General features: G+C 44.1%; 1 protein-coding gene across 1 annotated transcript in view; it reads left to right on the top strand.

The window, feature by feature from the left end:
• The window catches only part of LOC308294396 (NT-3 growth factor receptor-like), a gene marked incomplete at its 5' end in the record, with an annotated part of 181,311 nt that overhangs the window by 122,525 nt on the left and 48,786 nt on the right, over nt 1-10,000 (top strand). Inside the window, one exon of the mRNA XM_080737129.1 lies at nt 7,739-7,869. Coding sequence (XP_080593255.1) covers nt 7,739-7,869 — 131 coding nt within the window. The remainder of the gene's footprint in view (nt 1-7,738; nt 7,870-10,000) is intronic.

The raw sequence follows: 10,000 nt of genomic DNA, 5'->3' as shown, positions 1-10,000 counted from the left end.
CATATAAACCCGCCTACAGTATATGTATTGTGTACAGCAGCGGTTCTCAAACCTTTTTAGGCCGTGACCCCCAAAATAAACATAATAATGAACTGGGGACCTCCACCCTGACAAGCAATTGGAATTGTAGGTATTTTTAATGTAGTCTAACCTAAAGCGGCACATTCTATGCTGGCGGGCGGATCTCGTCGGGTCCTCCGGCGTCTCGAAAAATGACGTGGAGGGTGACATGACTCCTGCTGCTGTCCGCATTGAGTAAATGAGGAAGTGATCCGCGGTGGAAAACGAGTGATAAATCATAGCGATTTTATCATTATAATGGATGAGCCTAAACAAACCAGTTCACATGAACAATACTGATGTAAAATAAGATATCTGAACGGCTACATTTATTTATTTATTCCACAGATAAATATTGTGAAAATAGCCGATCTACATGCTCACAACGCCTCTCTTGCTTACTTAATATTTGACAGTTTAGCCAGTTTGGTATTAAAACGGTCTTGAAAGTCCTTAAATTGTCACTTTAGAAATGTGCAGATACCACGTATACACTATATACTGTGTGTTGGTTTGTTTACCATTGACCCATTTGGGGTGCCGACCCCAAGTTTGAGTGACCACTGGTGTAGAGGTATATACATTCAAGATGTTAAATGACTGTGTTAACCACAGAGAAATATATCTCATCTCTAAGCACACAATGCACTGTGACGTGATACGTTGTGAGCTTGTAGATTGATGCCAGGTTTAATGGTGAATCATGCTAGGAATGAGAAAGGAGATGCTCATCACAACAGGGAGAGGAGTGTGATTTGGATTTAACGCTGCCAAAACCCAGTGGCATAACCCAGCATTCCATAACCCAGCATTCCATAACCCAACATTCCAGCCAGAGAATATTTCCAATTAATTAAGGGTATGGCATCAATAACAGACTAACAGCCTCCACAACAACATGCATGTCATCATCATATGTTGGTGAAACATTTTTTCACACATTCTTTCTAGACACAAAGTTCCATATTGGAAAACAAACAAAACAATGCCCTGTACTAACCAAGAATGTTCAGAATGGTGTAAATAAAGTGTATCACCTTGATTCTGAACCAGGCTAATTTGCACCTTGAGTTAACTCACACACTGATAGTTAGTAGACTGACCTGTGTCACCATTCTACACCCCAGGGACGACTTAATGAAACCTAGTCACCTTCACACACACGCACGCACGCACTCACGCTCTGTCTTTCTGTCTGTCTATCTGTCTGTCTGTCTTTCTGTGTGTCTTATGTATCCCTCTCTCCTCCCTTCACTCTGACACCCTCTACTGCTCCTGGCTTAGAACTCATCTCTGATTCAGCTCATTGTCATGTCACCCTGCAGGCATTAAGATAGAGAGAGAGGGAGAGGGAGAGAGAGAGAGAGAGAGAGAGAGAGAGAGAGAGAGAGAGAGAGAGAGAGAGAGAGAGAAGAGAGAAGAGAGAGAGAGTACCTTATGTGTACAGTTCAGACCACGACCTTGCTCCCCTGGAAAGGGGGGAAAAGTAGGTGCCTACACTAGCAAATATCTGATTATGCAGAATAGCACACTCAGTATGGGACATTTCACATACAGCGCTGTACTGTAACTGTTACGATATATACATACGGCCTATAATGTCCCTTTATGTAGGCTAGAAATGTTTTATGAGGAGCTGCAAAAACAGAGACAAATGTCTTTCAAGGCATTCACAATCTACAAGCTCACACATCAATCAACTAGTAGGGCTTATTATGGTGGATATTTATTTGTTTACAGAAACAAACAAAAATTCAGATGTTTTGCCTGCTGCACGTTTGAGCTGGTTTGCTCTTAATTCTGAGAAGCTTGCTTAAAGTATGCTTCTTTCACGTTAGTATCCTCTAATGCTACATATAAATGAGTGTGTGAGTAAATTCATTTCATATGGAAAAGGTTTTTTTGATCCTTCTGTATGCACTGACCACAAACAAACAATAATGCACAGCTGATAATAATGACACCACATATTTCCATTTATTTTGCACGTCCATAGGCTACATCCATAGGCTATATGTAGCCTATGGACGTGTGTGCGTGTGTGTGTGAGAGAGAGAGACAGAGAGAGAGAGAGAGAGAGAGGATCCTACTACTTTGAAGAGTTTTGAAGAGTTAGATCGAAATGAACAGTTGGCTATAATACTTTTTTTTTGTCATGTCCACACATACCTATTTGTCGCACGTCATTCGAGACATGTCAGCGCGTCTGTGTGATTAGGCTCGTTGACGTTGAGTGGACATGTGCACGCACGGCCATATCGGCTTTGGTTTTGATTTTGAGCATGCTGCGTTGCGCAGTGTTGCGCACCACAAATAGCCAATCTACTAGCTGGCGCTCAATTTAGTATAATCAAGCTTTACTAGAGATGCTATACTATGGTTGCCTTGGCATGGCTTTCTTCACAGAGGGCAATAAAACCTTCAGCAAACCTTCTGTGGGGAGAAAATACACTATGCGTAATTGATGAATACAGGGTAGGTCCAAATGACGCCCCTATTTCATGGCTCACATGAAAGCACTGGGCATCGACCATGAGGTGGCCGTGGCCCGTTCCCGGTGGAGGAAAGCCATAACGAGAATCCAATCCAACCCAGTGGTGCCTGGACAGCGGATGATCCTTTTCAGCCACACGTGAGAAATGACCGTGGTGTTGGAAAAGTGCTTGTTGCAGTGACATTGGCTGCCTATAGCAGGTGTTCCAGGGGTGTGAATGTGACACATTCAGATAAACATGCTCTGAAAATGTGACATCTTATTGGCTGAAAACCTGACAATCTGTCATGTTAAGTGGCCATGGTGAGCCAGCAAACACTTTTGTGATTTTTCAGGCCCTGAGCCAGAAAACGTTGAGAACCACTGCTTTAGATGTTGACTTATAGGCTGATCAGCCTGCAGCGCCGGCAATTTCCAAGTAGATTATAACTGATTCCCAGCCTATTGGTATGCGACTCGGACGGTGCTGAGTTGACAGAAGCGTGGGCTTCGCACACCAACTTAGTTCTGGGGTGAAGTAGCCTTTAGATTGTGTTGGAGGGCTTGCAGCACTACAAGTCAAGCACCACCCTCCATGTGCAATGAAGCAGGAGTTCCCAAACCTTTCCTCAGCAAGATGAACCCCCCATATAGCAATGTCCTCTGGCTGCTCTGCAGACCCCCTATGGTGAAAATAGCCATGCAATGCTTTGTGAGCTTGTAGATCTGATATTTTATTTTTTTAATATAAATGTTTGAAAATATTTAAAACATTTTGACAGTTGGCATGCCCAAAATTGGGATGTCAACAATCTTATGAATTTTATTTTAATTGAATTAAAAAAACTGAATTTCTGGGCACGGTGGTGCAGTCGGTAGCGCTGTCACCTCACAGCTACTGTAGAAGGTCCTGGGTTCGATTCCCGCCGGGGATGCTGTGGGCGTGTTCTCTCCTCTGTGTCATCAGTGCCCATACCCTAGGGGGGTTTGACGAAAGGGCCTTTCTGTGTGGAGTTTGCATGTTCTCCCCGTGTTCCCTAGGATAGGGTAGATACCCTCACAAAAAACATGCAGTAATCCTGGTCTCCCCCTGGTCAGCCCTGATGGACGGAAAACGCGTTCCTTCCACGCGCTAAGAAAGACAAAATGTAATTTGTCTTTAAATATAAAAAAGACATGAATCTGTCTGTTTTGAATAGCTTTTATACATGATTATTGTGCAATTGACAGATTGTTAGTGACAGATTGATAGTATTGACAGTGGTTCTCAGTTAATAAGGTAGGCCTATGTTTATAAATGGCAGTGGTACGGACTCTTGTACATGCATGTTTAAAATAAAAGCATGAATATATTAATCTATTATTATTTTAATAGCATAGTGTTGAATGCACAATAATAACATCCTATGTTTATACACTTGAAACACAATTTTATACATAAATATACAATATTATGTTGTAGCCCCACCCCCACCCTACGAGTTAGGGGGTCCCTGCTCCATCTCCCCATCAGTTTGGGGGTCCCTGGCCTGAAAATGTTGAAGACCCGTGGCTTAGGCAATTGGCACCGGGGTCTTTTTATTCCACTGTCTCAGCCACAAGGGCCCAGCAGGCAGCTCTGGTGATAGAGGGTAGCTATCTGTGAGGCAGGGTTTCTTGATGGCTCGATTGTTCTGGTTGAGTTTGTGCTCCTAATCTGATTGGTTGCGCTGCAGGGCTGACCGTCCACCAACTGGCTCCCTGAAGACAACTTAAACCGTAACTATTGAACCGTCCATCAGAAAGTATTGGAAACTGTCAGGGCACCTGCTGACTTTAATGGCACAGAGTAGCTATCGTCTGTAAACTGCACACGCTTTATATGTGAGCTACTTTGAATATGTTTTTTAATGATTCCCTGTGGGCCTGCTATAGGGTTATGAAATATTTAAATTCTCAGAGACAGACTGGGTGTATGCGAGGTCTATGCTCGTTCATGCTCCTGATTAACTCTGCTGCAGACAATTATACAATATATGATTATTGTGTTATTGTGATATTTGTGTTACGGTGTCTTGCTCAGTGATAACATGACGCCTGGAGAAATCAAGGATCGAACTCGGGACCTTCACATTCCCTAAAAAGAGAGAAGAAATGTTCTCATTGGCACTTTGGAAATTCTCCTCTCCTCTCCTCTCCTCTCCTCTCCTCTCCTCTCCTCTCCTCTCCTCTCCTCTCCTCTCCTCTCCCCTGTTCTTGTCACTGCTGTTGCCTGTCCGTGCTTTTGAAATATGCTGTGCACAAACATCACAGCACTGACAGAGAGTTTGAAAGCAAACTGATTTCACAATGCTGTGCAACGGTTGGAAGAATATCTGCAGCCTCGCCGCCTTCGTCTTGTAACTAAGATCTAAACTGTTTGCTTTGCTGCTGACGGCTAAAAAAACTGTATGGCACAGCAGAAGATTGTATGCTACAGTTACAAATCTATCCTGTCTGGCAGTCGTCCAGGCCACCTGCCTCGCATATATCCAGAGTTGTAAAAGCAAGAGACATACTGTATATACAGTTTCAATACTGACAACAATAACAACAGTGAGCCTTCTAACACATATTCAAGAGATTCACGGTTATTGTATTGTTCCATTCCATTATACAAGCACGGTATGAGAGCGCACAGTGCTTGGGTTTCAACATTGCAGAAAACAATGGAAACAACAGTAAGACATTGTAGCCTACCGACAAGACTAGGTCAAAACCTACTCACACGTACACGAACACAGAACACACGCACGCGCGTGTGCACACACACACACACACACACACACACACACACACACACACACACACACACACACACACACACACACACACACACACACACACACACACACACACACACACACACACACACCAGAGGCGGCTTCAGGGGGGGGGGCTAGAGGGGGCTTTATTAATTATTAACCCTAACCCTAACCCCTGGTGAAGGCTTAGCACCCCCCAAGCCCCCCCACCCCACAAACCCAATTGTGATGAAGAATATTTAAGGAATAATTAAATAAAATGTATATGAATATGTGAAAGACAATTGACTGACTTCTACGTAAACCATACTATAAAATCATACTTATTTTGCTGGAAAGCATCTTCAGCCTCACAAAAACCCTATCCGATCAGCTACATTCCTCGAATTTGGACCTAGCATCTGCCAATGATCTGGTAGTTTTTCATATTAGAACTATTCATTATCGTTTGTTGACAAAATTAATTCGCCCCTGCTCTAAAAAAGCCAGCCCCCCCATAGCCCCCCCCAGTCCCAATTCTCTGGAGCCACCGCTGCACACACACACACACACACACACACACACACACACACACACACACACACACACACACACACACACACACTGTGTAAACACTGTATAAATTGTGTGGGACGTACTTAAATCATGCAATTATAAATTACCCTTCTGTTTCCTGGATTCAATAAAGAAAGAAGACATTGGGGATACTGTTATGCTTCTGGAGGGCAGATCAGCAGTGCAATATTGTTGCAATCAGAACCAGCGGTTATACAAAAAGCAGGTCTTCTAAAGTGCCTACATATGTATTTGCATCAACGCTAATCACCATCATTAAGTTTACGTGTTTATGCATTCTCTGTAAATTGTTTAAATATGATGGTGCTAAAAAAAAACAGTTAACTCAAATGAGGAAACGACCATAAAAGCAACGAGGAAAACTATTAGCATAAGAGTTATTAGCATAAAAGTCATTACAGTAAAAGTTGTTCCGTGGTATTTGCATAAAATCCGCCTCTGCCGCAAACAAGTCAAGTGGCAGCAAAGTTAGGAGTGTAGAGAACTAAAAACAGGTAGATTGTCCTTCACATTTAGGGAAAAAAGTTGGGAGCAGCCATGGGGGAGAGGGTGGCTTGTTCCGTTTTTGGTAATGATAATGTTCGTCGCTGTCGGTAAACACACAATGTCCACACACGATTACTTGTCAGGATTCAAATAAAGAAATAGCAGATCTGCAAGCTGAAACCGCGTAATGTGACGCGCTTTGAGGTGGTTAGATTGGCTTCTTTCTGCTACTTTGTGTGACACTAGTATGACAAAGTACAGTATTAATTTATGAAAACTGTAATCACGATATTCGATATTCACCACCCCATCCCCTCATCATCACACATGCACCAAAACTCTCAATTCATACATAAACGGAACAAGATGGCTCAATACTTGATGCACGTGCACATGCTGACAGGTGCACGGATGCAAGTATAGGAAGGAATATACACAGTGAAGATTGGAAACTCACACTGCCACTCGACACACACACACACACACACACACACACACACACACACACACACACACACACACACACACACACACACACACACACGCGCGCGCGCGCGCACACGCACATGCATGCACACACACAATCATCCTTACACACATGACATGCACACACATGCATGTGTCCATGCAGACTAATTAGTGTGGTTACAAATAGCCTGGGTTAATGTTGTCATTAACATTGAAAAAGATGGGGCAATTACTGTCACTCTAGTAATCAGTCACACACGTGCACACATGCTCGCCTCGTACATACAGTATTGTGTGTGTGCGTGCGTGCGTGCGTGTGTGCGTGCGTGCGTGCGTGCGTGCGTGTGTGCGTGCGTGTGTGCGTGCGTGTGTGTGTGTGTGTGTGTGTGTGTGTGTGTGTGTGTGTGTGTGTGTGTGTGTGTGTGTGTGTGTGTGTGTGTGTGTGTGTGTGTGTGTGTGTGTGTGTGTGTGTGTGTGTGTGTGTGTGTGTGTGTGTGTGTGTTGCGCATATCATAATAGACATGTAATTTACACACGCGTAGGGATGAAAATCGAGAACCGGTTATTGTTGAGAACCGGTTCACGGTGGATTGATTCCTTGGAATCGTTAGCCAATTAAGTCCTTAACGATTGCGCTAACCATTGCGCCTTAACGATTGCGCTATTGCGCAAGTAGTGACGGCTCAAGTGGTTAAATATCTGAAAACACACATTGACATGAATCCAAAATACACTGACGATTGTGCTGACAAACGATGAAACAATATGGAATCTATGAAAAGGTTGCGGGGGGTCCCTGCTTCCTCTCTCTCTCTCAACTAAGGGGTCCTTGGTCTGAAAACGTTGAAGACCCCTGACATAAAGACTGTCTCTGTGTCTCTGTCCCCCTCAGATGTGCAGCACATTAAGCGTCGGGACATCATCCTGAAGAGGGAGCTCGGTGAGGGAGCCTTTGGCAAGGTGTTCCTGGCTGAGTGCTACAACCTCAGCCCCACCAAGGACAAGATGCTGGTGGCTGTCAAGGTCAGTGTGTGTGAGTGAACGGAGCTGTGTGAGTGTTTGCCGATACCGTGAACGTTTGTCTGATTCAGTCATGTCACGCTTGTGGTCGTCCTGAGGCTCTGTGTGTGAGTGTGTGTGTGTGAGTGTGAGTGTGAGTGTGTGTGTGTGTGTGTGTGTGTGTGTGTGTGTGTGTGTGTGTGTGTGTGTGTGTGTGTGTGTGTGTGTGTGTGTGTGTGTGTGTGTGTGTGTGTGTGTGCATTCATTAAACTGAGTTGCACGCACGCACACACAGTAATACCGTACTGAATCAAATATGTGTGAATGCTCTGAATGCACCACTGATCCTGTGTCGTGTGTTTGGATGCTTGAGTGCCTCTGAGGAGTGAAAGGCTCAGTAGTTAACTGACCGTGTGTGTGTCCGTGCGTGCATGCGTGCGTGTGTCTTGTAAATGCCTCAGACCACTCTGTGTGACATGAGTCAGAGCTGTAATGGCCTCAAGTGATGCCTTGATGATGCAGCGTTCATCCTACATCTCTGTGGCTTTTATCTGCAGTTAAAGGTAGCCGACCTGCCCACTTCATACATGGAGAGAGAAAAGGCTCTTTCACAGAGATTCTTTTTTCCCTTTCCTTTATACCACAAGAACCCTATGGCTCACAATGCGTAGCAACGTGTGTCACAACGTGACGCCTCCTAAGCCTGTATATTGGCTATTTCCGTTAAAGAGATTTTGTGTAAAGGGAACAAAGTTGGGGAACAACCTGGGGGACCCTGGTCAAAATGTATATAGGGCAGGGGTCTTCAACAGGGGGTCCGGGACCCCTAGGGGGTCCTCAGATTTACTACAGGGGGGGCGCCAAATCTTTGTGTGATCACACAAAGATCATCCTGACTACTAATTGAAGCCGAGGCCGAATTGGCCCGAATCGCATGAAAGAGGCCTCACAGCACATGGTTGGTTCTACAGAAGCCAACTTTCGCTTACAGATAGCTCAGATCTTTGCCTACGTTCTTAGCTAGGCTTCGACCCGACCCAACCCGATACGTAGTTTTCCGGAACCTTATTTCATTAAAACCGGGAAAGCATGACTGTTTCAGATTTTAGCTATATAGCACATTGGTTGCCTATTCAAAAATGTGTGTGCTTGTAGATCGGCTATTTTCACTAGTTCTGTGCAACAGTCTTATATGATGATGCAGGGCTTTAATTTACAAAAGAACGTGCAAATGTGAAACTTGGAGTTAAAAGGTTTCTGCTGAACATTGACGACATGTTTTCCAGAAAAGGATTTAGAAGGCATTAGTGGAATCGGCCGCAAGTCTTAATGGGATAAATTATTATAGTAAAAAAAAAAGGACAGAATGTGAGATGAAATGATGGGTCCTTTCTTCAACACGGAGGACACCCCGACCTGCTGCAAACAGGTGTTGGTCTTAGTGAGGATGTAGGGGGATTACAGACACGTTAATCCCAGAAGATGTATTGACTTTTGCCACGTCTTGCTATTCATTACCGTCTTCACAAAACCACCATATTGATCCACAAACACGTGAAACCTACATAGACACATTGCACATACATACTATAGACAGACACACACACAATTGAACATCTACCTCTACCTACAAATCTCCCCTCACAGTGTGACTTTACAGACAAACACGCTCAAATAGACACACAAGACACACATGTCAGGTTGCATGTGATTCACACACATGATTGATCGATTGACTGATTGAACACTATTACTATTAACAAATTGCAAATAGCAGCGGTACAATTATACCAGTAAGACTCCCTAATCGGGAGATAAGCGACCGTCAGGTCGCATACACAAACTACACAAAAGGCAATCATAGCCAATCAGGAGGGAATATGGGAAATGGGACATGGGACATGTGATTGACATGACTTTAGAGATACTGTGTACCGCTTTGTGTGATTTTAGACCAAAATCTGTAGGAGCAAAAAAGAAATCTTCAAAAATCGGCCTGATGGTGGCGCTAGAAGAGGGCCATGTGAGAAATGATGCGGAGGTTGTGATGTGCCATCCAAGGAGTGTGTGTGCAAAGTTTGACATTGATAGGGCCAACTGTGGCAGAGATATGACTAGGGCAAGTGTGACGTGACGGACAGACAGACTGACAGCC

This window comes from Nannobrachium achirus (genome assembly GCF_963921795.1).
Source record: "Nannobrachium achirus genome assembly, chromosome: 11".
Lineage (NCBI taxonomy): Eukaryota > Metazoa > Chordata > Actinopteri > Myctophiformes > Myctophidae > Nannobrachium > Nannobrachium achirus.
Note: the sequence above shows the minus strand (reverse complement) of the source record. Positions and strands in the feature narration are given on the sequence as shown.